The 27,482-nt window shown below is 43.2% G+C and overlaps 4 protein-coding genes, 1 long non-coding RNA gene and 1 pseudogene across 5 annotated transcripts; 1 reads left to right on the plus strand and 5 right to left on the minus strand.

Moving 5' to 3' along the window:
- Positions 1–68: 68 nt before the first annotated feature.
- On the minus strand, positions 69–2,446 carry LOC100829135 (peroxidase 4). The gene is made up of 4 exons (XM_003577794.4): positions 2,140–2,446; positions 1,589–1,780; positions 1,245–1,410; positions 69–642 (listed from the first exon to the last, which is right to left on the minus strand). Exons 1-4 carry the CDS (start codon positions 2,371–2,373, stop codon positions 251–253), a joined length of 984 nt encoding a protein of 327 aa, XP_003577842.1. The 5' UTR covers positions 2,374–2,446; the 3' UTR covers positions 69–250.
- Positions 2,447–6,968: 4,522 nt separating this feature from the next.
- On the minus strand, positions 6,969–10,130 carry LOC100822056 (annotated as a pseudogene).
- A 4,926-nt stretch (positions 10,131–15,056) lies between these two features.
- Positions 15,057–20,100, minus strand: LOC100829643 (cysteine desulfurase 1, chloroplastic). Its single transcript, XM_003577796.4, has 10 exons — positions 19,789–20,100; positions 19,007–19,140; positions 18,268–18,427; positions 17,745–17,931; positions 17,220–17,365; positions 17,050–17,122; positions 16,841–16,904; positions 16,169–16,268; positions 15,671–15,829; positions 15,057–15,507 (listed from the first exon to the last, which is right to left on the minus strand). The coding sequence occupies exons 1-10, from the start codon at positions 20,026–20,028 to the stop codon at positions 15,337–15,339; spliced, it is 1,434 nt and encodes a 477-aa protein (XP_003577844.1). The 5' UTR covers positions 20,029–20,100; the 3' UTR covers positions 15,057–15,336.
- Positions 20,101–20,999: 899 nt separating this feature from the next.
- Positions 21,000–22,652, minus strand: LOC100829953 (methylesterase 17). The gene is made up of 4 exons (XM_003577797.4): positions 22,434–22,652; positions 22,140–22,280; positions 21,527–21,655; positions 21,000–21,358 (listed from the first exon to the last, which is right to left on the minus strand). The coding sequence occupies exons 1-4, from the start codon at positions 22,650–22,652 to the stop codon at positions 21,095–21,097; spliced, it is 753 nt and encodes a 250-aa protein (XP_003577845.1). The 3' UTR covers positions 21,000–21,094.
- Positions 22,653–23,182: 530 nt separating this feature from the next.
- LOC100822364 (methylesterase 17) lies at positions 23,183–26,184 on the minus strand. The gene is made up of 4 exons (XM_003576278.4): positions 25,817–26,184; positions 24,065–24,205; positions 23,785–23,919; positions 23,183–23,695 (listed from the first exon to the last, which is right to left on the minus strand). Exons 1-4 carry the CDS (start codon positions 26,156–26,158, stop codon positions 23,414–23,416), a joined length of 900 nt encoding a protein of 299 aa, XP_003576326.2. The 5' UTR covers positions 26,159–26,184; the 3' UTR covers positions 23,183–23,413.
- Positions 23,774–27,167, plus strand: LOC106866595. The gene is made up of 3 exons (XR_001407430.2): positions 23,774–23,912; positions 25,835–26,385; positions 26,752–27,167. It is a non-coding gene; the product is annotated as an uncharacterized LOC106866595 (long non-coding RNA).
- Positions 27,168–27,482: the final 315 nt, after the last annotated feature.

The raw sequence follows: 27,482 nt of genomic DNA on the forward strand, positions 1-27,482 counted from the left end.
ACTCATTTAGTGTAGTTTTGAGACTTGGATATGCATTTTTATCGTATTAATTAATATGACTAACTTGGTTCCACAATACTTCTAGGACTTCCATTGCATTTCACTCGACCGAGCAATATAAACCACTTTGCAGCTAGCATGCCACAATACATAATTAGCTTAACAATTGCAGAAACAGAATCATACGGCAGGAAACAACCATATCATAATTCATATCACAACAGCTAGCTTTCTGACAGAAACTAGTTAATTAGTTAACCCTCCGACAGTTCTTCCTGATCTGCCCATTCGACCCCGTGAGCGGCGTGACGTCACCCATCTTCACCATCCCCTCCACGAAGTCTGCAAAGAAGGCGCTCTGGCTACCGACATACTCCCGGACCTGCGCGTCAGCGGCGCCGCCATTGAAGAGCTCCTGGTCCGAGTGTAAGAGGCTCTTCTTCGCGACGAGGTTCTTGTAGTAGGCGTTCTCGAAGACGTTCGGGGTCTGGAGGTCTAGTGGAGCCAAGTTGTTGTCCCCGGAGCCGGTGGCGCGGGGGCACCTCTGCTGGAGGGTTCCGGCGAAGCCGGCGTCGATGTCGGTGTCGTTGTAGATGTGGTCCCGGAAGTTTGTGCAGCGTGCTAGGCCGATCGTGTGGGCTCCTGGACGTCAGATCGAGGCAAAAAACAGAGAGCTGTGGTGTGAGACAACTAAATATTTAATTACCTTTGATGTCATTCTGTGGACAGCTATTCTCTGAAAGTTCCAACAGAAAAGATAATTAACCATCCTTATCCAACTTTCTTAATTAATTAATTTGTACGTTTTGTTTAGTGAGAAAGGAAAGGAGAGTTTGCTGGATTCAGTCCAGAAAAAAAGGAGAATTAATTTGCTGGTTTATTTGTCCAGCTAGAGTCTTGCAAAGCAAACGACAAGTTAATTAAGGTCAAAGGTAGTTAGTCACCAACTTTCGGTCTCATCACTTGTAAATCATATTTGTTTAATTAATTAACCTGTCAACTGAGAATGTTTGTCAAAAGTCAAAACATAGCTATCAAAAATCTGTTGGTTGATGTATACCAGCTGTTTTGGACTCCTAGCTAGTAAAGCTACTGGCCTCCTCCAGTGAGGAATTAACAGTGTGAACTGTGAAGTGGTTTGAAAAAGCTTGCCTTTTCTCAACTAAGGAATTATAGTGTAAGATGATATAGTCAGTAATTTCAGCAGCCTTAATTGAACAAATTATTTAGAATGTAAATTATACCTGAGAGGGCGACCATGTCCTTCTGTGAGAGGCCCTTAGCAGCGAAGAGCCTGGTGAGGTTGGCGAGCCCGGAAGTCGGCGGTGGGATGTCATTCTCTGCGCCGTTGAAGCTCGCCGTCGTCGAGTCCCTCCGCCCCATCTTTACCTTCCACCTCGGCCCGCCCAGCTACACATACACACACGCTTCACCTTCAGCTCAAGCAATCAAATTTATACTCCCTCCGTCACATATTAATTGATTCAAATTTGTCTAAACATGTAACAGAAAATCATTTAATATGAGACGGAGGGAGTACATCCTTGCTAGCTACATGCATGGATTGGAGTACGTGTGCTATGCTTACGAGGGCGACGCCTTCCATGGCGGAGGCGGCGAGCACGTCGGCGCAGGAGACGACGCCGGGGCAGGCCTTCTCGACGGCGGCCTTGACAGCGTCGACTACATCAAACCCTCTGGCGGAGTCCTTGTTCGGGGCTGCGTTCTTCTCGCCCTTCAACCCTGACGCATCGTCCAGCAGCAGTGACCCGTCGCAGCCCTGCACACACAGTGGTCGCAGCCGCCATTAATTGATGGTTAATACTACATCCGTTCGTAAACATAAGAAGTTCTGGCTTTGTCTAACTCAAACTTATTCAATTTTTAACCAAATTTATATAAAAATCTATTAAGATCTACAATATCAAGCAGTGACCGATGGGATTTAATAAAACTATTTTGGAGTTATAGATGTTAATAAATTTTTCTATAAATTTGATCAAACTCGAATTTTTTTGACTTAGGACAAAGAGAAAAGACTTCTTATATTTATGAAAAAGTGGTAGCATATAGCAAGCTCACCACCCCAGTGGTGGTGGAGACGATCGACCTCATGCATGCATCATCACTGATGTATACCTGGACGAAGCAGTCGTGGAAGAAGAGGCGGAGGATGGACGCCGCCACACGCCGCTCCCGGGCCACCGCCGGCCGGAGCGCCGACCGCACGGCGTCGAGGAGCTCCGGGCACGACGAGGCGTAGAAGCCCGTCGACAGCTGAGCTGAGGAGCTTCCAGCGGCGAGCAGGAGGGTCGCCAGGAGGCAGCTGAGGACGACACTAGTACTCACGGCATTTCTCCCCGGCGCCGCCATGATTGGTAGTATGATGGAGAGCAAAGTAAGCTAGCTAAGTGCACTGTGCTAGCTCTGGCTAGTGCAGGCTTTGATCGATGGAGCTTTGTTGTGGCAACGGCTTGGTATTTATAAGAAGCTAGCTATAGCTAGCTCGCGGGATGACAAAGTATTATATTATGAGCATGGAATATATATGATTTAGATTGCGTCATGGACCGGTCTTCACCAACTCCGGTGGACTTTTTTGAGTCGAATATATGATCAACGGGACGTACGCATGCCATGCATGCATGATGGAATCACGCGTTTCACACCATGCTTAATTTGCACCTAGCTAGGGATGTGTAACGGGAATACGTACGGGATGGGGCTAATTTAGGGGTTCAGGGTCATCAGGCTCGTTTTAATCAGTTCACAAAATTTGGAATTCCGTATATATCTAGGACTAGGCATCTCCAAGGGGAACCCCAAATCTGTCCATACGAGGATCCATGAGCAAAATACACAATTCAATGGGAACCTCCATTTATCCAAAAGTGATCCACACCCACATTTCTTCTCCAAATTTAAGGAGAGCACGGGGAGTCCCCATTTATGCAAAACTTGTCCACTTGTCTTCTTGGCCTACATGTCAAAGACTCGTAAAGAGATAAATAGAGGTTACCATTGGACAATTTGATATTTTGCTCACACCCATTTGTCCAAAGACTCCTCAAATGAATAAATAGAGAGGACAAATGGGGGTTTACTCTTGGAGATGTCCTTAGATCATGTTTGCATCTACTTGTATATATGCATGCATGATGTGCGTATCTGTCCACGTATGGCGTACGTAACTCTTTTATGCATGAGGCATCCGACGGCTACAATCTTTTCGCAAAATAAAAAAAAATTGGTACTGTAGTTTACATTTGTTCTCAATTTTCATTTGAAATCTCTTTGAATCGAACAAATCATGATCCAGCCACATCATATCCTGCTTATTTTTCTCTCCTCTCCTCTTTTCAAGCTCCGAGGATCGACAGATCGACAAGTAGACCGGGTCTCCGTCGTCCGGTACCAATTAACCCATGCTTTCATATCATACACAAATTACTGGACATGCCTTGCAGGTCATGGTCAGAATAATAGTTTATATATGTAGCTGTACCCTGGACAATTCAACCACGAATTCTCTTCTCAAGGCAATATGCATATGTGTACTTAATTAACGATAAAAGTACTTTTTCGTCCCTTAACTTGTCAGAAAATTCGTTTTTCGTCCCTCAAAAAAATTTGGTACTTTTTTCGTCCCTCAACTTTCAAAACCGAACACTTTTAGTCCCTCTATCCATCCAAAGTGGTTTTCCTAGCCACGTGTCTGGTTTTCGCATAGATTTTTCACTTATTTTTGTTTTTGAATCAAGATATGGATGATCCAGATGGAGGAGAAGTACAACCAATGCCTGGACGAGATCCAGAGCACGACGATAGCCAATTTCAACAGTCTCGGCGGTCACGGGATTAAGTGCAAACCGGACACGTGGCTAGACAAACCGCTTCGGATAGCCTTAAGGACTAAAATTGTCCGGTTTTGAAAGTTGAGGGATGAAAAAGGTACGAATTGTTTTTGAGGGACGAAAAATGAACTTTCCGACAAGTTGAGGGAAGAAAAAAAATATTTTTCTCTTAATTAATTGTACTATACTAGCTTCTAGCTGATATACAATACCTGCATTTGTATTATTTCTCATATGTTATTTGTCTAGACTAGGTATCGGCTGCAGGAGTCCAAGTCATGCACCAGTATCCAAGCTGATAAGAAAAAGAAAGAGGTTGTCTAATTACTTACCTATTATTTATTTTTAAAGATTTCCATCTATTTTCCACCACAGCTAGTCTGATCATCATACTGTTTCTAACTTTACCAGTTGGACTTTAGTCAAATGGATTCAATGCCGGTAGCTGAACCAACGACTTTTCGGTCGATATGCCGCCGCAATGGCCGGAGGTTTGGCAGCCCAAAATGCCGCTGTCGGTTCTTCTTCGTCATCAAACTAGCTACTAACTCCTGCACATCATCTAACTAGTTTAATTCTCTAGAAAGATCATGGATAGCAACATTCTCATTTATTTATGTACAGGGCAAGATCGATGCATGTGTACTAGCAGCAGCATAACAAGCTAGTCCACACGGTAGAATTTGGGAGACTATTTGAAGATTTGTGCAGGCATTCAGGCATTCATGCAGCCGTATTTCTCTGACCACAACAGCTTGCATTGGAAGCATGTCGCCGTCAAGAAAAATCAGCGACAGAAGATATCTTAATCTCTGGTACGTATAGTATATACGTAGTTCTCTGAAGATTATGCGTGTTGTTGACTGTTAATCGCCCGTGGTTAGCTAGATTCTGTGTGTTTCTTATTGTTTGTTTCTAGCTAAGGGACACATTAACAAAAGGTGGACAACTAATGATTGCTGCTATACCTGGATGGAACGACTAGTAGTACTATTCAAGCAAAAAGAATTGTCAAACTAAGTTAATTTGTCCGACTGATTCAGACATCGAAGTGGACTTTCGTATAAACTATTATTCTGACCGAGAAGAGAATTCGTGGCCGCCGGGCATATTAACCGAGAACCTAAATACCGAACGAAAAAACCGAAACCGAAAGCAAGGTACATAATTCGTTTACAATTTTGAAGAAACCGAACTTTATTTGGACTATTCGGTTCTGACCCTCGGTTACCCGAAGAAACCGAACTATATACGTAGAAATAGAAACAACAGAAAGGCAACTCCAATCCAGCCCCGTGACTGAGGAGATTGATCTCCTAGTGTCCTGCTCCAGTCTCGTCCTCTCTCTCTCTCGGCCCAGTCCAGCCCAATAGCCCACGAATCCACGGTGGGAAACAAATCCGTTTGATCGTTGGGAAACAACTAATCCCAACTCGATCGCCTCCTGAGACCTAGCCGCCAACCTCCGATTCGATCCGATTTCAACTCCAGCAACCGCGGCCGACAACCTCTCCGCCATTTCCTCTCCTTTCTGGCTCTCTACTCCAACCCCGGCGGGGCGACGACAGCAACGCTGCAGTCTGTTGGGCGGCGGGATCCCATATACCGGCGGCGGCGTTTCTTTGTGGCGGGCAGCAACGAAATTAACCATCACGGCCGGCGTCGTCTTGTCCGGCGGCCTGCCATAGCCAGCACTTCATACACTCAATACAGGTCGGTGATTTTGGTCAAAAACCGAAACCGAACCGAAAGTTTCGGCTCTTAACAATTTCAGTTCCTCCTTTCATCAAGAACCGATCGGTTGGGATATTCTAAAAACCGAATTTCCTAAATACCCTAAGAACCGAACCGAACTTTTCGGTTAAACCGAATGCCCAGGCGTAGCTACGCCTGTCCAAACGTTTGATCCAAATCCATGAGCTAGCCAGGATAATCTACTGTATGTATACATACGCATGTGTGGAAAATTAATTTCGGGGCTTTTCGTTTAGATGCATCCAAGTAAATTCGTTTGACTAGCTAGCTTAATTAATTGTGCAGATAGTAATCCAACGAATATACAACACTTTTGCAACATGCTAGATAATTTTTTTTCGAAAAAAAGTGAAAGCCTCGGCCTTTGCATCAATTGATGCACAAATTCATTTTTATTGACATGCTAGATAATACTTCCTCCGTTTCATAAAGATTGGCACCGTTTTGAACTACTGATGATCCGGTATTGCTTTCTACGTGAATACTGATGATTAACGGTTTTACTATTTCTTAGGTGACGATAACAACCTTTTGATTCAATAATTGGGATTCGTGTAATATTAATGTAGGTCCGATGGATATATTCTAGAAAAGAAAATGTAGGTCCGATGGATAAAAATCTTCATTGGATCGCTATGATTGTGGACTAAGAAATAACTATTTCTTAGGCGACTGAGAAATAAACCCTCCCGATGATTAATTAGAACAAAACGAAAGTAGTATCGCTAGTATCTGAGATACCCTTCCGTGGGGACTGCAGATCGATCAGTATGACTTTGATCTAAACTCAGGTCTAATATCGGCCGAATCTTACTTGGGTCAAAAGGAATTGGGCTCAATTCGGTCCAATCTTATTTGTCAAAAGGGACATGATTATGCACAGCGCATATGTAATCCATCCGATCCGACATGTCTCGACATGTCACCTGACAAGTGGGTCACACCTGTTGGAAGTACCGTCAAACACGCTTAATTGACTGATATGTGATATGGGTGTAAGTGAGAAGAGATCTGTCCCAAAAAACGGTGATTCCGTGATACGCCTGCATGCATGCTCGCTCTAGGACCACTATGTGATGCTACAAAATAGTGCCCCAATATATACACGTGTGTATCCATTTCAAGTTCATTAATTTTCAATCCAAGTCTAAGACGACGTACTTCCTCCAATCCATATTAATTGATTCAAATTTGATCAAATATGGATGTATTTATGTCTAAAAAGCGTCTACATACATGTAATATTTCGACAATTAATATGGATCGGAGGGAATATTTCACACATTGTACATACAAAAAGACAATTTATAGGCAATTCTCTACGGCAATGAAAAACAAAATATGGCAACCGCGTTTCTGTCAGATGTGAATCACGTCTTAATTTGGATGGAATTTGATTGATTTTGAGCAGTTGATGGTCCTTATCTATCAAGTTGCAACCATTTCTACATAAGGTCACGTCTCTCAGTTTCTGGAGAATGATCTCGGCCATAGAGAACAGCACAGCTCTCATGCAAAAGAAACAGGGTACGTAGCAGCTTTCAAACCAACCATTACAGAACTCTCGCTACAGAAGCATGAAGAATTAATCCACTAGGTTATATATCCAGGATAGCTTAGCTCCCCATCCAAAAACGTATTACGTCCTGCGTGCGTGCATATATATGCTCTCGTTCAGTCTCAGTTGCGATGTTGGGCCTGTAATTTGCCAGCTTGCGGCTTCTCCTGGTCAGTCGACGCTGGGCCTGTAATCGATGTCATAATAACAGAATATATAAGACAAACCTGGTTAGTCACTGCACCACATAAGGTCTTAGCGATGTGTAAATTTTACCAATAAGCATGAGATAAATTACATGACGTTATATACGATCACTTGGTGGTTAATTGACCAATTAATGTAACAACTCAGCTGGTGTTATAGCAGCAGCATTTTGGTATGGTGTGAACTGTGACAATTCATCATTAAGAAAAGAGTAAACTTATACTCCCTCCGTCCCATATTAAGTGTCTCAAATTTGTCTAAAGATGGATCTATACCTAAAAAGCGTCTAGATACATGTAATATTTTGACACTTAATATGGGACAGAGGGAGTAGTATTCTGCAATAGTATTCTAGAAAAATAGTACTCCCTCTAATCCATAAAATGTGTCGCCCATTTTGTACTAAGTTAGTACAAATTTTGTACTAAGTGGACGACACGTTTTATGGATCGGAGAGAGTACTATTAAACATAGCAAGGTGCCAGAACACAACAAGAAAATGGTACAGCACAAATAAAACACATGAGCATACAAGAAACAAGGGAGCATGATTCAACAAAATGCAGATCGATCATAGCTTTTGTTGAGTCAAAATTGAAGTGGTGGTACATGCAAAGGCTACAATTCTGAATGTCAAGGCTTGGTACTGAAGTCACAGTCAATTAAAGATGTCTAGTGGTCACGAAAATACATACCTACATCAATCAACCTAGCATGCATTGGTGCACAAAAAGATTCACAATTCATAATGGAAAAACCCAGAAAGACCATGCGCTGTAATGATAATTAATTTGTTTGATTAACCAGGATGATACGATGCAATCTATATGCTGCTACTTGGCCAGAGAATCAATGACAATATTAGTCATTTTTAGCAATTCAAGCTAATCATGCTAGATACATGTGATCGGCCCAACAAATTTCAGATAATGCATACAAAAAAACACTAAAACAGGGCATTATATATAGGTACAATAAAACAAAACTAACCTGTTGCGATTTTCAATGGTTCAAAGGGGTCTTCATCACAAAAATTGGCTCCTCGTTGAAAGGTCCAGAGTGGACCTCCCTCAGGACCATGGCTGCCACCGATAACCAGATCAAATCCAGTTGCCCATTTTGTTCTATTCAGATTCTTCAAGCTGGAAAACATCTCATTGACAGACAGTGAAGTAAATTCCTGATTCGCCATCATAATCGTGGCATACTTGAGCATCCTTGCACTCTCGAAGAAATACTGGAGAAAAGAAAGCTCGTATTGCTCCCCTCGAAACTCACTGAATGTCATCACTTTGATGCGAAACAGCACACTTAGGATGGGACCGGCCTTAGTTTTCCAGAACTTGTGAGCGGGCATGCCATTGCCAGCGGGTCGGTCACATTTTGCAGACTGCAAATGGTTTCATTAGGAACATTTCAGCAAGCGATGGATCTCATTACGCATTAGCAGCAGAAGCAGCAGCAGAAACATGAGAATGCTATGGTAGAAATCAAGTACCGTGATATGCAGCGCCTCAACATTGGGAAAGCATCTGAGGAAGGCAGGAACCATATTGATGTCATCGTGGACTCCGAAACGCACCTTCAAGCTCAGAACCTTCACAATTGTCAGAATCATGCTTGCCCTCGCCCCAATCCCAGCCTAGATTATTCCACCCAATTCAGCAAAGAGAACATTCAGTTACACATGCAAGGTTGCTAATTAATTGAACAAGTGGACATAATTAATTGATGCCGGGTACCGTGATGACAGTGTCATGGATCTCCAGGGCATGTTTCCATGGATCCAAGTAGCCGAACAGTCTCAGCTTGGGGGCATTTCCAATCGTCACCCTGGTGCACAGGCGGTCGTCATGGGCGTGCCTTGAATGTTCCGACAAGATGAGACGCTCAGGACGCGGGGCATTGACCACGGCGATGCTCTCCGTCAGGGTGACGGAGTGGCAGACCTGCACGCAGCGGAGGCTCTGGCTGACGATGCGGAGGCGATGTTGGCTTGGATGTTGAGGATCTCCAGGACAGGGCTCCTGGCGACGACGGCGTCGATGCCCCCGTTCTCCACTTGGACGCAGCAGAGGCCGAGCTCGCGGAGGTGGGGGAAGGAGACGCCGCGGAGGCCGGCGGTGTCGGGGAACTTCCAGACGCCGATGTAGAGGCGGTGAGGGTGGCGGCGGCGTCGAAGAGCGCGGCGGGGAGGGGCACGTTGCTCGGCCAGGGCGGTTGACGAGGACGAGCTCCTGGATGCCCCCGGCGGCGAGGCGGCGGAGCCAAGGGCCGAGGTCGGCCTGGTGCCCCATGCGGCTGCGGAGGAGGTGGACGCAGCGGAAGGGGCCCAGGTGCGCGGCGAGGACGCGGGAGACGGCGGCGGCGACGTCCGGCGTGTTGGCGGAGAGATGGGCGTCGACGAGGACGAGCGGCGCCGAGCGCCAGACCTCGCGCCAGCGGGCGGCCAGCGCGGCGGTGCGGGCGGCGTCCTTGACGGGGAGGCGGGAGACGATGTCGTGGAGGAGCGCGTCGTGGAGGCCGCTGATGCGGTCGGCGCCTCCGCCGTCTTCGTCGTCGTCTTCGCGGCAGAAGGCGAGGCTGGCGGCGGGGCGGACGGGGGCCCGCGGGAGGTTGGCATAGAGCGCCGACAGGAAGTTCTCCATGCACCGGTCGATGTCGAGCGGGTCGCTCCCGCGGCGCCGGAATTCCTCCGCCGTCTCCGGGTCGACGTTGGTGAACGGCGGGGTGACCCGGCTCCGGCTCGCCGCCATTGCCGGAAGGGCTAGGGTTTGGACCTGAGAGTGAGCGAGTGGCGGCGGAATGCTTTGCTTTGCTTCCCTTGAATCACGTGGTGGGAAGACATGGGATGGTGGTGTGCCGGGACTAGGGATCTGTAGTTTGGGCCCATCAGTCGGTCCATATCCACTTGTGTTTTATTACTAGTGCTTTCCGACGTTGATCGTTGGAGTGGTTATTTTGTTTTGTTCATTAATTATGGACTAACCTCTTAATTATTGCTTATCTTTTAGCACGTCATCTTAGACATTTTGCTGACATGACACCCTTTTAATGATGAAACTGTCTTTTAGGCATCTCCAACAAGGTACCAGCTAGTAGCGGTACTAAAACATTTCTCTTCCTTTTTCAATGTGTTTCATTTTTCTTATTCATTTCTTTTTCTTGATGGACCCACATGTCATCTTCTTTGCTGTCTTGGTATCCGTGTAGTACCTGTTACCTAAACCCTTACTTCTTCAAGTAACCATTACTTGGTTGTGGCATTCCTCTCTCCTCCACATTGGCCACTAATTTCTTGGTACCCGTGTACTACCTGTTACTTCTTTGAGTAACCATTACTAATTGGTTGTGGCATTCCTCTCTCCTCTACATTGTCCACTAATTTCTTGATACCCGTGTAGTACGCCTTGTTGAGGATGCCCTTATACTAGCGACTATCTCTTCACGCAAACCAACACAAAATCATTAATTCTCTCTCAGAAAGCTCTTAAAAAAGTTTTACTTTAGATACAACAATAAGAGACAAGGCATTGGGGTATGATTTCTTAGCATTTATTATGGGCTAAGAGACAACACCTAAGAGACGATGAATTGGGAGTGGCCTAACTTGATGATGGAACTGATCCAACGCCATTGGACAATTCTCCTGGTTTTATTTTACTTCTTCTTTTATTGAAGATGTAATTTTGGTTTAGTCGGTAATAAAGCCATCCATACTGGTTTTAATTCCTTCAAAAAAGAAAATACTAGAACCTTAATCCGGTATTGAAGATGCATTCTGTAGACAAGGTAGAAGAAAAAAGAAGAGAAACATTGTACGAAGAGCACGGACAGGACTAGAGAGTGGCCGTTGGCTGGTTAAGCCTAGCCAGCCAACGATTGATACGGAAAGTAAAAAATCACACGGTATAGCTACAAAAAGAAACAATCCCGACAACACCAACGCGCGCGAGAAAAGTTCCTCTATCTTTACTTCAACATGTCTTACATGTGGTGTTACATGCATTTAATTTCCTTAATTTTTTTCAAAATGCCATAACTTTCAAACCATGCGCCGAAATGACGAACTGTTTTCACCGTTGGCTTTATCGCAACGAGATCTTCAAAACTAGATACAACTTGGGTATTTTTTGACCAATATTTTACAAAAAGCAACTTTTGCGAGAGACTGTGCAACTTTAGCACTCATATTAACAATTTTAACTTTCATAGTATCAACTTGGACTTACATATCAGTAGCAATTTTTGCTCACTCTAACAATTTCGGTTTCTATACTAACAACTTTGACTACAATACTAGCGACTTTGGCTTCCACCCGATGATAGTTTTTGCTCCACTCTAGCAAGTTTACTCCGTCAGAAACAACTTCAGTATGCCTCGGCTGTAACTTTTGCGATGTGTTGGGAACTTTGTCTTCGGTGCCATCAAGTTTTACTCTCGTAGTAGCAACTATTGCACCCATACTAGCAACTATTACTCGCATATTAGCAACTTTGACTCAAATACTTGCAATCACTGCTCCCGTTATGGCAACTTTAGCCCCACTACCATTTGCAATTTTTTGCTCTTCTCTAGCAACTTTCGCACCATCGCAGACATCTTTGGTGTGGCAGATCAAACTTCCGCTAGTGTGTGACAAACTTCTTCTAACTTTGACTCTCATATTAGCAACTTTAAATCATATATCGACAACTTTCACTCTCATACTAGCAAATTTGATTTTTGTATTAATTAGCAACTAGCTTCACTCTCACGCTAGCAACCTTGGCTGCTATAGCAATTGTACTCTTATACTGACAACTTTGATTCTAATACTAGCAATTTTGACTTGGATACTAGCAACTTTAACTCCCAAACAACTTTTGCTCCCATCTGATAGCAATTTTTTGCTCCACTGCAGCAACTTACAATCCATCACAAACAACTTTGATGTGTCCGGTGACAACTTTGCTATTGTTTTGCGAACTTTGTCTTCTATGCCGATAAATTTGGCTCCCATCCAGTAGCAATTTTGATACACTTTGGCAACTTTAACTCCATCATGAACTACGTTTTTTTGTGCCCGGTGGGCGGTGGCAACTTTTGCTAATGTTTGGCAACTTCGCCTTTCATGCTAGCAACTTTGGCTCTCATACCGACAACTTTGTTAACACATGAGCCAACGGTTGTAATAGAGTAGCGAAATTTGCTAACAGAGGAGCCAAAGTTGCCAACACATGAGATAAAGTTGTTACGACAAGAGTAGTGGAAATTGTCCATCAAAGTACGTGGCTAATAGAGAAGCCAATATTGCCGACTAAATATTGAAGTTGTCAGTAGAGCAGCCAAAATTGCAGCACATGAGCCAATATTGTCGGGATGTGAGTTGAACCTGTGAATACATGAGCGAAAGTTGCTAGCCGAGGAGTCATAGTTGTCTACAATATAGTGTAGCAGAAGTTACTAGTGGAACGATCAATGTTGCTTACTTTTAAGAGAAAGTTGTTTTTTGAAAAAACGATGTCGAAACATACCCATATGAGGTCTAGTTTTGAAGAGCTTGTCGCAAGAGTTCCAGCGGTGAAAACGGATCATATTTTTTACCTCCGGTTTGAAAGTTATGACCTTTTGAATTTTGGAAAACAAAATTAATCCCACGTAATATGAGCGCACGCCTGCCTGCATGGTCCGTAGGTAAATTAGCTAAAAGACAAAAAAGTTGCATGTGGATCGCTTTGTTCGACTCAGGGCGAATTGAATTAAAGCGTGCGCTCATAGGAGAGAAAAAGTGCAGCTGCACCTGTTAGCTCTTAGGTAATTATAAATTACGGTTTTGCTATTGTAAGACGACTGAGAAATACCGATGCTAACTCAATTATCGAGACTCGTGCAAAATTTATGTGATTACAAAGATGAGAAATCTTAATCTCAGATGGATCGGATTGTCAATTGAGCAATAATTATTTCTAATTAAAAGGGGTGCTCGATCAAGTTTGGGCCGGATTTTTGGCGGCGCTTCGCCGTCGTGGTGGTGTCCGGTGTCCGCCCTTGCCCGCCAGGCGCCGCCTCTGGCAGCGGAGACGGCGCCGAACACGGATCCTCCTGGCACGACGACTATGAGGCGGCTGGCCGGATGGACATCGGCAACGTCGTCGTGCCGCCGATCATGGATGCCGTTGATTTTCCCACAATTTTTTTTTTGTTGCCGGTGAGTTTCTTTGCTTGCTCTTCTTCTTGGTTTAACTTGTTCTTGTTGCTGCTGGGATGGCTTGCTGGGTAGGGCGCAATGCTGCTGCTGTTTAGTGATGATGCGTGCTTACGCGGCGAGTCGATGATGGCTAAGTGGCACAATAACAATGGTTGCAGCTATGCCTGCATATGCATGAGTACCATGTACAGGTGGATATAATATTTTGTCGTCTGTTTGGACATGAAACACGACTAGACTTTGATGGACTTGGATTTTCTTGAACATATAATTGACAACCTGCTACCAAGTCGATTGTCTTGCATGCACGACTAGCCGACGTGTAAACATGTGCTGATTTGGATAGACTTTGGCTCAACGGGATGGCACACGGGAAATCACGTTTCTTAGCCGTAGCCTCGCACGACACCACCCGACCACCGGAGAAATACTGTCGCGCAGGAAAAGGAAACAGAGTTTTTGTCATATGCCATATGCCTTTTTTTGTTTGAGAAATAACCTGTAATGTCATTCAAACGCGAGAACAATTACAGGTACAATGTTTTGGGTCATAAACTTTAGAAACCTACATGTTAACTCGTATAATTAAGAATTACAAAAAAATCTCTTAAAGACATCTTCTCCTTGATGTCATATTTGCAACATGAAATACTGTTAAGACTTCAACATAGAGATTGCAATCAGACTAGACCAGCAACATATGCCATATGCCTATGTTTGGCAAATCGTCTTCAGGCGGGTGAGGCCATGTGACCCTCGTCTTTGCGCCTCTTTGCCGTGCGCCAGAGCGTTGTCTTTGCCGTGTGCCCGATGTAATGCTCACAGTAAAGCTTCGGCACATGGGAAATCACAGTTTTTTCTTTGTGATGAGAGCACTGTGCTATTGTCACAAAGTTAAACTTACCAGATCAAGTATTGTACTTTTTCCGGTCGAAATTACTTGTCGCAGATTTGGTACAACAAGAGTAGCATTGTGTGCGATGTGTGGTTAATTCTAGCTGGCTAGCTGCTGATTTAGGGACCACAAAACGTCAGGACAAGCCTCCCTAGGAATAATTCTGTGTTTCACGTTGAAACATAAGGACGAAAGGGTGGATCGAAATTAACAAGTATTGGAACATTCCATCGCGGTTACCTGTCTGTCGAGTCTGCTCATCAAGTTTGCACGACTTAGTGTAAAAAAAAAGATTTGCGCGACTTGCTCAGTGATGCGTCTTCCTTTGGGCCTTGTATGGCCCGTGTGATTTTCTAGAGATAAAGGCCCAAAACGAGAGTGGGCAAGCTAAAACGACCATCCAAGTGGGCTTTTTGGTTGGAGTGGAAAATGATTGGGCTCGTTAAATTACACCTGTAATGGGCCCAAGAACAACCATCGAAAATTCATAAGTGAGCTATACAAAATTCCATCAAGACAATTGACCTTGCCATTAGATTTTCCCATCTTTGTTGAAAAGCAAAAATAACAGCTGCAGTGCACAATACGAGAGCTACTAACCTACAGAACTTCATTTTATCTCATACATGTGCAAAGTGCTAATAAGTAATAAACATATACATGTATGTATAACAAAGTTTATGTAGAAAATTACTTGAGCTGCCAGAGCTGGCATGACCAATCATGCTTATTTCGAAACTCCACAAGTGGAAGAGTATTAAATAAACTGGACTGTGCAATGATTTACAAGAAAAGCCTGAAAGACAGCAGGCTTAGGTTTCTATACCACAGTTCAGTTAAAAGGAGGAAGCAGAAGGTTGCTCTAACTGAGCTGTACTAGTGTTGGGAAGTAAGGAACTCGATGGTATCTTTTAGTCCGTTGATGAACACATCCACCTCCTCTTTGGTATTGTAAAAGTGGAGGCTAGCACGGGCACTGGCGTTGATCCCGAGTGTGCGATGCAAAATCTGAGCACAATGGTGCCCTGACCGAATCGCTATGCCGTGCTGAAACAGATGGTCGGCAGATACATATATCAATGCTACATTGCTAGTGCATGAAAATGTATTTTTTTATGGAAGTGAGCAAAACACATCATAACAGGTAATAATTTTGCATAAACATCTACTGATAGAATAGGATAGCAATGGTTTGAAACATTCAGCATACCTGGAGATCAAGAATTTCTGCGATATCTGTTGGATGGACGTTCTCAACATTGAAAGAACATAAAGGAGCACGGTGACAGCTTTGAGAAGGAGACGGACCATAGATCCGAACATTGGGAACAGAAAGAAGGCTCTCATAAAGATATGTCCCCAGCTCTTTCTGGATGGCAAAGAAATAACAAGTGAGGATGATATCATAGGCACAAGCACAAGCATTTCTAGATAGCAGAACAAGCACAATCGTCGCGGTGGAAATGAAAAATTGGTCAGTTGGAGACTAACAATGTTCAGGGGCGAAGCCAGCCAAGAAGAGCGTTGGGGTCAGTTTAGTTGTATTGGTGTCAATTTCTAAAAATAAACAACAATTACCACTAATGCATAGAGAGATTTGCAAAATTCATTGGTGTCATTTGACACCAGTGAGACAACGTAGCTCCGCCCCTGACAATGTTTCAAATGTAGATTAAAGAAGGTAAAACAAAGACAGATTCATACTGACCTCGTACTCATGGATCCTCTGCATGCCAAACTGTGACAAATAATCTATTGCTGCTCCCAATCCTATAGCTTCGCCAATTGCAGGAGTTCCAGCCTCAAATCTTTTCAGAAAATATAACATAGTTAAAATCTCAAAAGAAGAAACAGAAAAGGGTCTAAATGGGTTTACAAGGAAAAAGGAATATGACCATTTAGCACAATCACAAAACTTATTTTCTCAAGTGTAATACCAAATAATGTGAAACAGAGACAGAACACTGTTAACAATGAACTTTTTGAAGGAAGTTAATAATGATATCTTGTGTAAAACAATTAAAACTATAACATATTGTTTTCCAATAGAATAGAGGGATTTCTGGTACATGCTATCTTGTAGTTGATGTGCCATATTATGTTGGCAATAATCAATTTCCTTAACAAGACAGAGGAGGATGTTAAAAGAATCAATGTTTGACTAGAAACTTGTAAAGGAATGGCCTACGGAACATCATCCAGGACTGATTTCAGATGCCTGACTGCCTGTACAGCTGTACCATTCCACTCTACCATAATTGTTTTTATCATTTTAGATATAGTATGATTCTGTACCGTCCTTCTTCAAAAGATATGATAGCATACAATGACAGATATGAATTAGTCCAGATCTAGAATCAAAATAAGGAGAAATCCTCACCTAGAAGGCGGCTCAGCATATGTAGATTTGTCTTGGAACACATCTGCAATCATTTCACCACCACCTACAAGGAGACAAACATTTCAAGACTACAACCATATTTTTTTCCCTTAAACAGGAAACCTGGTCTTAGTCAGGGTCAAAGAGCTAACTACCTAATTTATCCTCTGATATAGATAAGAAAATGTTTTTGCCTTACAGTATCTTACCTAAGAAAGGCTCCATAGATGACAAGATTTCATATTTTCCATGCAAGAATCCGACGCCTGTAGGGCCACACATCTGAGAAGTTTAGCCCGTAACTTGTAAAGGTCAATAATTTTGATATGGACTTAAATGACTACAGATTTATTACTAGCAGAGAACTGATAACAAAAACCTTGTGCGAAGATCCAACAAGAAAATCTGCACCAAGCTTCTGAACATCAACTGGCATATGGGGAACACTTTGACAAGCATCTACAAGAACTTTAGCTCCAACTCTGTTTGAACATGTTACAATTTCCTCAATAGGAAGCATTGAACCTGGAAATGATATAGGAAAAATTATATAATAGAACCCTTCTCAGCAATTGTCTTTTTAAGACAGAATAACATGAAACACGGAAGTTAAAAATAGTACGAAACAATGCCATAAACCACAAAAGTTTCTTATATAAGTGTATGAGGCTACTTGAGTTACTATTCTGTCACTAACTATGATATCTTTTGACGAACTGGTTTCATATAGAAGAAATCTATCTTTGTGCTTCGCTTTGACTCAAACATGGATGGCTTGTGTTACCTCTTACCAAGCACAGGTAGAAAAAAGGTTATAGGGGGTTTATATTTCCACGAATTTTAAATAAATTTATTTTTTCGAATCGTTAAATAAATTTCATTTACAAGAAAAGCACCCACTTACCGAGTACATTTGAAACATGATGGACAACCACAATCTTCGTTTTGCTTGAGATAAGCCCTTTTAACTGCTCAATGTCTGGAACCTCTTCTTTAGTCAGCCCAACATACTTTAAGACAGCACCAGTCTTCTGGGAAACAAATTGCCAAGGAACGATAGCACTATGATGCTCCGCAACTGTAAGAACAATCTGGCAAACAAATAGCAGAAAACTTTATTACCAGGAAGTTTACAATAAACTGCACATTTTCATATATCATAAGATCAACCAACCGCTTGGTGATTTTTATAAGAAAATTAATATTTTTATCTGGCAAAAATTATGTTATATATCACTTGATAAAAACTTTGCGAATTGACATACTAGCATGGAAGAAAAATATATATCGAATTGCGTAAATACTCATAGAGCCCAAAGAGTGATGGCGGAACAATTTTCATTATGACATGCATCAAAGTAGGATCATAAACATAAGTTACAGCCGAGAGCACATGATGTATCAGGTGGGCAAAACAGAGGACTCACCTCATCTCCTTGTTTCAGGTTTGATAGGCCCCATGAATAGGCTACTAAATTGATAGCTTCTGTAGCATTACGAGTGAAAATAATTTCTCTACTATCAGCCGCATTGACGAAATTTGCAACTTTTATTCTTGCATTCTCATACGCAGCAGTAGCCTTCGCACTGATGTCAAAGAAGGAAGCAAGTTATAAAGACACACAAAACACAAAAAACATACTACGTTGTGCTAATCTACTTGACTGACAAAGGAAGTGTCACAAACTTGTAGAGGTAGCAGCCTAGCTACATTATGAAGCAAACTATTTACTAGGATTTCTATAGGTACGTACATGCAATCGATCGTCATGTATCACAGTCCACAACCATAGCTTCAGAATCCAGTATAAGGAGATTAGGTGAACACTACCATACACACGCAGTCAAACGGGGCAAACTCACTTTCAATCACAGAAAAAGTGGTGCAAGGCATACTATGTGATGTTATTATGTATGTGGTTTTGTGCTGTTGGGGTGTTCAGTGCTGATAGCATCCATACTCCTAGCATGAGAGTAAAAGGGCTGTCTCCTATACTGCTCACCGCCTCTAGGGATGCTTAGCCTCATGGGACAGATTTTACATCAAATTCACAGCCTTGCTTTACTCATACCCACATATAGTGAATATGCATCCCAATTCACCGATACTAGTGTAGAATTTACTACTATGAAACCACCCGAAACAAGATTTAACAGACACATTACCTCAGAGCATGAATGCCACGGTGAACATTTGAATTATAAAATCGGTAGTAGTCGTCCAAGGCTTTCATTACGTGAGAGGGTTTCTGTGATGTTGCACCATTGTCGAAGTAAACTAATTTGTTACCATCAAATTCCTGCAAGTTTCAGTGGCCACAAATGAAATAATAGTCAGCTCACTCGAACACCAAAATCTGGTATACAAAAGACGGTAATGCTAAGATTTGTAATACTATAGCAACAACCATAGTGTCCAAAACATGCAAACCGAAGATCACTCAATTTTGCAGTAACTCAACCAGTCAACCCACAGTGAATAAAGGAACTTTTCCAAGGAGCTCTCTAAAAAGAGCAACCGAAAAATCAACCTTTCACATGCCTGGCTGGACCAACCAAAAAATCACAATGTTTCTACGCTGCAGCAGATCAAAACTACATAAATGTTCTAATCAGGGTAACTAAATTCACCATTACAATGACAATCACCGGCGAAAAGCTTTGATGGAGCAGCTCAGGAATTAGTAGCAAGAAGAACAAGGCTTCTATCCATGTCCATGGAGCAATTGATCGATCAGTTAAGCAATCAGAAAGTCAGAACTAGAAGGACGTGCAATGCTTCATCATGGAACAACTGTAATCCGATGCGCGACTGTAAACACCCTTCTCGCAGATCAAATTCAAAAATTGGTCCCCAAATGGTCACCGGACCAGTAGAAGAAAGAGACCCTTTATTCGAACTCTCCGACTCCGAGGCGACGGAGAGAGGTAGAGGGGGAGAGAGAGACCTGGTCGAGGATGGGGAAGTCGACGCGGGCGAGGTCCCCGAGCGAGGAAGCCGGCTCTGCCTCCCGCGACGGCGCCGCCACGGCCGCCACCGATGACGCGCAGCGCCGCGGAGAAAACGCGACCACGCCAACGCCGCGATTGCTGATAGGGCCGCGGTTCCTGAGGGCGGAGGAGGAGGAGGAGGGGAAGCATCTCAGCGACGCTGCCGCTGCCGCCGCCGCCGCCGCGGTGGTCGCCATGCGCGCCGTCTTGGGTTTGGATTGGCCAAGAAAATATGCTTCCGGGAGCGGTGGGCTTCTGACAGACAGGGCCCACTCGCCAGAGCCTCGGGTCGGGGTTTAAAGAGGTCAGTACGCGGGACCCGCATGGCAGTCAGTGTAACACGAGAGCAACAGAGTTTACTGGCTCGCCGCTTGCGTTGCGATCGCCGGCGGCGGCAACGACCACGGCGCCCTTCTGCATCCTACGAAGCGGAGGAGGTGCTGGTGCTCCAACTCCAGGAGGTAAGCTGCTAAGCTCTGCTGACGCCATGAAGCCGCCAACGAGGTGCTTCTGCTGTGCGTGCGTGGGCAGCAGCGCGGCACCTGTTCGACCGAATGCGCGGCCGAGCTGCGCCTTGTTGCTGCGTTGGATAGATTTCTTTTTTGTGTGTGGTACGCACATGCCATGAGTTTAATCGATGAAATGGCTAGCCGTTTCCTGCGGATTCTGAACTTCTGACACCAGAGTTTGTCGTCTCATTTTCAGAGGTTGATGCTGACATTCTACGGTAATGAGAGAGGGCAGAACGGCAGGGTATGCAAGATGGGGGCAAGGAGGCTTGGTCCCAGTAGCCTAGATCTTACTTCTGATCCTGCAATTAAGGAGCTGCTGCAGAGCTTTGTTAAGGTACACATTGTGCTTGGCTCAATTGAATGTCAGCAGGAAATCCTGGTTACCGATAAAAGATAAATATTAAATTGTGAATTGGAATGGCCTCTACCATCATGCATTATCTGACTACAAGACCTTTTTCTTAATTGACCGTGTACTTTCTCTTGGAATAACATGTAAGCGCATCGAAAATGGGAATTACAAAAGCACTGGCTTGAGTTCTTCGTTCAAAATATGAGGGGTAATCTTTTTGTCAAACCAGGTTTTACTGCCACCCTTAAGCCAGTTATCCAGATTTTCCTTGAAGATACGTGGAGAAGCATGCTTCGCAAAGTTGTGATCCTAACTCAAATTACACGTATAATGTTTATATAATGTTACAAGAATTTGAACAAATCCACTTTAGGGAGCTTAGTTATCTGCATATTTGCATCATAGAGATTTGACAATTAGATTAAAGAGCTGTTCTGGTGCAGAGAAGAAGGGGCTGTGATCTGTATCTATGATCAAAACCTCACTGGGTGGCCACTTCTTGATCATGGAGTCTTGCTGCTGAGGTTCCAGCATGTGATCACGCTGTGTCTTTATGAAAACTCGTTTTATTCGATTCAATCTCTCATCGTCTCCTTCGAAGCTTGCAGTACCGATAGCACTCACGGGCCATGGGCGCATCAGCATCGAAGCCAGTATTGAGTCCTGAACAGGATAAATCATAAATACACATATGTGAGTAAAATTTGCATCCTTGTTTACCTCTTATAACTGGAGTATGAAGTTTACTTCTTAAAGCGGTTTCTCAAGAAATATGAATTGGAAATGATGACACTTCATTTGCTGCTCAGATTGGTTCATGAAGTATAGTACCTCCTCAGGGCTTTGCTGGGATAGTCGATCACGCTGGAATTCTAACCTCAAGGCCACAGTAGTTGGCGGGTCATCTGCTCCTGCACCAAATGTCAATTGAACCTCATTCTCAGGTAAACTTGGTAAGCCCTGTTACACGTTAGTATTCGGAAGATGTCATTAGTCATACATAATATTACTTGTAAGTCTATAACAATTAAATAAAATAGCAGAAGATATGCCATGAATGTAATGAGGATTTCCATATTAATTGGCGCGGATTTAGTGCAAGTTCATAAATCGGCGCCAATTAATATGGAACGGAGGGAGTAAAATTTTCAGTAATTTCGATACATACAATTGTTCAATCATTTGCCAAGATTTCTTCAACATTTTCTTTCATTTCAATGATGAAAAATGACTACAATGAAAAGAAGTTGGAGTTCTTAGGAAATATTTAAATGCTTGCTTGTCAATGTCCACTGTATTTACCCTGGCTTTTGTCTTACAAGATATGTATTAACAATCTCACTTTTATGCATATTTTATATGTTTGTCAGCTGTGCCATATTCTTGACACTTTATAGGTGGCCTATACTTTATGAGAACAGAAAGACAAGCCTGAAAACATTACATCTTTCTTATCTTCATCAGTTTGAAGTCCAAATGGTAGCATAGCAGCTGCCACAAAAATTGCTTCCTTGATCCTGTCAACAAATTCATGCATTGCATGGATCACACTCAGCCCTCCAATACCATGTCCGATCAGAATCACCTGAAATTCGACTAACACGAGTTTAGCATGGTAAACCAAATTGATCGTAATTTTTCACCATTTTCAATAAATGTCCCCACAAGTAGTTTCACAACAAACTACCATCACCAACCTGTGGCCATAAGTACTATCTAAATAAGCACATGAACTTACCTTCTCACCCTCCGGCAAGGCGGAGATGAGGTCCAGGAGCGGCTTGTCATACTGCTCGAATGACCGGACCGTGTTGGGGTCGGTAGGATCGACCCCACCTCCGGCGAGGTCTATGCAGGTCACCCGGTAGCCAGAGCCCTCGAGGAGCCACCGGAGCTTGAACCAGCACCAACCCCCATGCCCTTCCCCATGAACGAGCACAAGGTGTTCGTTTGCCATGCCCTTTCAGTTTCTGCCTGTTGAGCACATCATCATCTCTTGTACCAATCGACAGGGGAACTGCATCTGCGTGCGGCCAGTTCCAAATGTCAAAACCTAGCAGGTCGCCCAGTCTGTTGTGTTTTAAATGGATGCTATGCCAGGAGGAGCTCATCTGCATGTCTTGCATGTAGAATGGCAGGATATAGCGTGTGGACTAGCTGGTTTCTCTCATCTCTGCATTTTCTGTGGCCTTTTGGCCCTGATGGACGTGCTAACTTACCGGAGGATGTTTCACTGTGTTAATTAGGTAATTGCTGATTTTTCTTGGCACAAGAAGATCGACTAGAGTATATGCTATACTACAAGTTAGTGGACTCCAGGTTCTACAAAAACACATCATCTAAGCATGCTTTGTGTTCATGGAGTAAACTATACTCTAGATCAATCAAACTTGTTTTCTACTCCGTATGAGAAAATTCAACTGGACTTGTCTGGTTCAACCGTTCAAGTAGGTCACCTAGATCACTGGGCTTCTGAATCTGAACCAGTTGGACAAGCTCGGTGACCAGCAGTGCAATTTACAGATAATATAAACAGAGTACATTTTTTTTGACCGGGGTAAACGGAGTACATTTGAACCTTCTGATTATTTTATGGATAAATAATGTATCTGTTGGTAACTTTCAACTTAATTGGCATGTAACATTGTCTGAAGAACTGCAAGCTGGTCGACATCGATCCACAGATTCAAGACCAGAAGCATGGACAACTCTCAAGGGTCATATCGACTTGAGGATGAGCTGAAGGAGTTGCTCCGGCGCCGAGAAGAAGGGGCTGTGGTCGGTGTCCATGGCCAGCACCTCACTCGGCAGCCACCGGCGGATCATGGACTCCTGCTGCTCCGGCTTTATCATGTGGTCCTCCGCCGTCGTTATGTACACACGCCGCACGTCGTCGATCGCGCTCCCTTCACCTTTGCCATTGATGCCGCCGCCTCCGAACCTGGCTCCACTCAGTGCTGTTGGCCATGGACGAAGCAGGATCGAGGCAAGCGCACAGTCCTGAACAAAAGTATCATACTGTTAGTCAATTACAGTGCTGCCACTTGATCGGCAAATGATTTGTTCAGTGCAGCAAACTCTTGATCAACCTCTAGGGGGCTCTGCTGGTACAAGATCCTGCGCTGGAACTCCTCCCGCAGCGCCACGCCCGTCGGCGGATGATCGTCTCCCAGCCCAAATGTGAGCTCATACACGTCCCCGAGCTTGGATAAATCAGGTACACCCTGTTGAGTTTCAACTGAAATTAACTCTTAAGAGAATCAAAGAACTGACGCTCTAGCTAGCTAGCTAGCTGCTACTGTGTAAACCATTGTTCGGACACGAGATAGCTTAATCAAACTTATGAGAAGAGAGATTAGATCAAATCACATCTTTGATGTCTTGTTCCGTTTGGAAGCCAAACGGAAGCATGGTTGCTGCTATGAAGATTGCCTGCTTAATCCTGTCGCTGAACAGGTGCATTGCATGGGTCAAACTTAGCCCTCCAGCGCTGTGCCCAACCAAAATGACCTGAGGAAATGTGTCGATCACCATTAGTTTTCGTATCGTGCTATCAATCAGTAACACGGGCCTTATCCTATTCTTTTGAGTCAAATTTCTTAAAAGAAAAAAACTAAATTTCTTGAGATACAATGTCAAAGAACTAACACTCTTAAGTTAATCAGTCACAAAACTTCATGGTTGTAGAAAACTTGATTTGCTCTTCCTAAGCTTACAAAGAAATAGTTCAGGGTGTTCATTCAGTTATTCAGTTCGGTTTGGTTTATATCGTTTTCGTATTTCAGTAAATACGGTTCGGTTTCAGTAATAACTATTTAATTTCGGTCCGGTTTCGTTAATGATCATATTAACCAAGTTGATGTGGATTTTTTTAGAAACACAAAAAAATCGCCCCATTTTTTGATTTTTAATTCCATCAAACCATTTACCATTATGGAGTTAATTACCGACGCTGTACATTTGTACGGAAGTGGTACAAAAAAATCTTGTATGGCACTGGCACCTGACCTTCATCCCATATTGCTCCGGCCAGAAAAAATTGAACAGAAAAAGAAATAGTAGGGAATCATACTCAGGACCTTAGCTTTAGTATCAAGCCAACTATACAGACAATTGGGCTAGTGCTACTGTCTTGTCAGATACTGCACTCTAAGTTTTATCATCTGGTATTTTCGGTTAACCAAACTTTTCAGTTTTTAACTGAAAAAACCTAATTGCTAACAGTTAGCTTTTTTACTTAGCTGTAACTGAAAACAGAAAAAGGAATTTCGGTTTCAGTTCGGGTTTTTTGGTTTCGGTTTTCAGTTTAAGTTCAGTTATACACACCCTGCCACCCTGCACTCTAAGTCGACCCCCAAGTTGCACGCAACTACTAAAATGTGCAGCTACCTAGTTTTTGTTGGACCAAAGAAATAAAAATGGATGCCCAAGATCACCGACTTAAAAATGAGAATCTGTCAGTGGACTTGGAAATAGACAATCACTTTGAAAAAAGCTACACCATTTGGTACTTCAACGGAATTGACAAGTGCGTGATGAAGAGCTGGCAGTTAAGAAGTCAGCACTAGTACGTCCAGTTCATATTTTGTGGCCGACAAATCCATTGGAAATCATATACTGATATATAGGAACTTTCCCAGCAGGGAAGCGATCCAAAACAGTTGTTGGTCATCAAAAACTTTCTACTTACAATTTTAGTTCTTCTAATTTCTAAAACAAGTACTGTAGTACAGTTTTAAGAAATCAGGGTGCATGCTTTTGGATGATCCTAAGCTAATTTTGGTTATAGCTTCTGCTTAATTAATTAGCAAGGACAAGTGTTTGATAGAAATAAAGGTATATATCCAGCTATAGTACTATTCTACCGACGTAGTGCAAGCTCACCTACGGTTTTGCACTATTTATTTGTAGCTGGCAAAAGGAATGAAAGCAGACAATTAAAACTTCCTCCTTTGCTCTAGCGGGCAAGATTAATAGCTACAATTACTTACCTAGCTGGGAAAAAGTATCAGTTAGAAAGAGAATATATCCATATCGAGACGGCAACCTAATTGCTACTGTAACTCTATATCATTCACTTCCCTAAACTCATCGATCGATCTAGCTAGTAAGTATCATCACCTTCTCGCCGTCCGGCAGGGCCTCCATGAGGTCGACGAGCGGCGCGGTGTACTCCTCGAACGACGCGACGACCCCGCTGCTTCTGGTGGTGGCGGCGAGGTCGACGCAGGAGACGCGGTAGCCGGAACGCCGGAGCAGCGCCAGCAGCCTGTACCAGCACCAGGCGCCATGGCCGGCGCCGTGCACCAGCACGAAGTGTTCCTGCTCCAGCTTCTTCTCGTTGTTGTTTCTGCTGACGATGATGCTCTTGGTAACACCGTCCATATGTCCAGTTCTCCTGATGACCTTTTCTTTCGTTTGTGTATATTTATGCAGATAGCTAGCTAGTACTGGATGGAGCATATATATACAAGAGTGTGATGTTATATACTCCCTCCATCCTGAAACGTCAGTTAATTTGGGACAGAAAAGGTATATATATACAGAGGGAGAGGCCTTCAAGTATTGTGCTACTACTACTGGCTTGAGTGAGCAGCGGGAAATCGATGGAGATACGGAACAAAGAAAATAATTAAAGGATAATTAAAGTTTGGCTATGACGACTGGGTCCAGGCAGTGCCATTTGTCAGGTATGTATGAGACCAATCACCACGTACGATGTACACATAAATGCATAATCTTTGGGAATAAATATGGGGCTTTCCATTTTTTTCTATGCAATTATAAATACATTAATGCCTAGATATAATGGTTCTTAGGAGTATTACACGTAGGAATACTGTTCTAGTGCTCCCTCTCTTTTCAGTGTGTTCTAAGTTAAATTTCATCAAGTAAAACTAAGTTTGTAGGAAAAACACCGACATATGCAACACTAAACTAGTGTTATTTAGCACAACTTTTTATATAGTATTTGTTTCATAGCCTTGTTCTTTTTGAAGTATTCGTTTCAATTCCCTTATAAAAGAGCCCTTTTATCATTCCCTTTGACTGAACAGAATGACCGAGGCAAAGGGTCCACCACGTCAAAGGAGATGACCCACGAGTCAGGAGAAGTCTAGGATTAGTTGGTGCTAAAAAATTCAGGAATTCAGGGTGTGAGAAAAAATACTACAGCCTAAAATCATGTTTTTGGAAATATAGAATTGGGCAACTGGGCTGAGAGAGGAGGCAACCAAATAGGTGGGCCTAGTTGTCTGTTTGGCTGGCTCTCTCTCTCAAAAAAAACTTGTCTCTTGGGTACATTGAAAAAAAGAAGTTACTTTTTGGGCTGAATTGCTTAAATACCCTGTCATTTTACATTTTTAACTTATTTTTGTTTTGCCCTTTTTATGCATAGCAGTACATACTACATGCTATATATACCTAGTTGTTTGGCAAAAAATAGTTGGAATACCTTTGATCTTGACTTGAACTCTTGAAGTCTTGAAACTAGCCCGTCTGCATGCTGGAGTCTCTGGTGACGGCAAGGAAACTATTTTTTTGAAAATGAGTGTGATGATTGCCTGATTGGTGCAAGTATCTAGCATTTTTCAAGAACATTAAAAAAAAGATATCCTGCATGTATATATTTGGCATGAAGTAGATGGGCACTGGTACGGTCAAGTCAACGCTACTTCCCTCTTGAAGCAAATGGCGTGGAGAGATGGTTGAATGTCACAATCCTTGAAGAAAAAAGAAAGATATAAGCGTCACGGTTATGAAGAATTCCACGGGGTGGTGACCATCG

This window comes from Brachypodium distachyon, chromosome 4, assembly GCF_000005505.3.
Source record: "Brachypodium distachyon strain Bd21 chromosome 4, Brachypodium_distachyon_v3.0, whole genome shotgun sequence".
In the NCBI taxonomy this organism is placed as follows: Eukaryota; Viridiplantae; Streptophyta; class Magnoliopsida; order Poales; family Poaceae; genus Brachypodium; species Brachypodium distachyon.

What these genes read in the sequence shown, in the direction of transcription:
- LOC100829135 (XM_003577794.4), bottom strand. Translation starts at nt 2,373, where the DNA reads ATGGCGGCGCCGGGGAGAAATGCCGTGAGTACTAGTGTCGTCCTCAGC. An exon ending in CCATGGAAGGCGTCGCCCTC is followed by an intron (nt 1,411 to 1,588) that starts GTAAGCATAGCA and finishes GTGTATGTGTAG; the next exon opens with CTGGGCGGGCCGAGGTGGAA. An exon ending in GGACATGGTCGCCCTCTCAG is followed by an intron (nt 643 to 1,244) that starts GTATAATTTACA and finishes TCTGACGTCCAG; the next exon opens with GAGCCCACACGATCGGCCTA.
- LOC100829643 (XM_003577796.4), bottom strand. Translation starts at nt 20,028, where the DNA reads ATGGCGACCACCGCGGCGGCGGCGGCGGCAGCGGCAGCGTCGCTGAGA. An exon ending in ATCTATGGAGCCTTTCTTAG is followed by an intron (nt 16,905 to 17,049) that starts GTAAGATACTGT and finishes GTCTCCTTGTAG; the next exon opens with GTGGTGGTGAAATGATTGCA. An exon ending in CAGAAATTCTTGATCTCCAG is followed by an intron (nt 15,508 to 15,670) that starts GTATGCTGAATG and finishes CATCTGTTTCAG; the next exon opens with CACGGCATAGCGATTCGGTC.
- LOC100829953 (XM_003577797.4), bottom strand. Translation starts at nt 22,652, where the DNA reads ATGGCAAACGAACACCTTGTGCTCGTTCATGGGGAAGGGCATGGGGGT. An exon ending in CCTTGCCGGAGGGTGAGAAG is followed by an intron (nt 22,281 to 22,433) that starts GTAAGTTCATGT and finishes GTCGAATTTCAG; the next exon opens with GTGATTCTGATCGGACATGG. An exon ending in CCCAGCAAAGCCCTGAGGAG is followed by an intron (nt 21,359 to 21,526) that starts GTACTATACTTC and finishes TATCCTGTTCAG; the next exon opens with GACTCAATACTGGCTTCGAT.
- LOC100822364 (XM_003576278.4), bottom strand. Translation starts at nt 26,158, where the DNA reads ATGCTCCATCCAGTACTAGCTAGCTATCTGCATAAATATACACAAACG. An exon ending in CGGAACAAGACATCAAAGAT is followed by an intron (nt 23,920 to 24,064) that starts GTGATTTGATCT and finishes GAAACTCAACAG; the next exon opens with GGTGTACCTGATTTATCCAA. An exon ending in ACCAGCAGAGCCCCCTAGAG is followed by an intron (nt 23,696 to 23,784) that starts GTTGATCAAGAG and finishes ACTTTTGTTCAG; the next exon opens with GACTGTGCGCTTGCCTCGAT.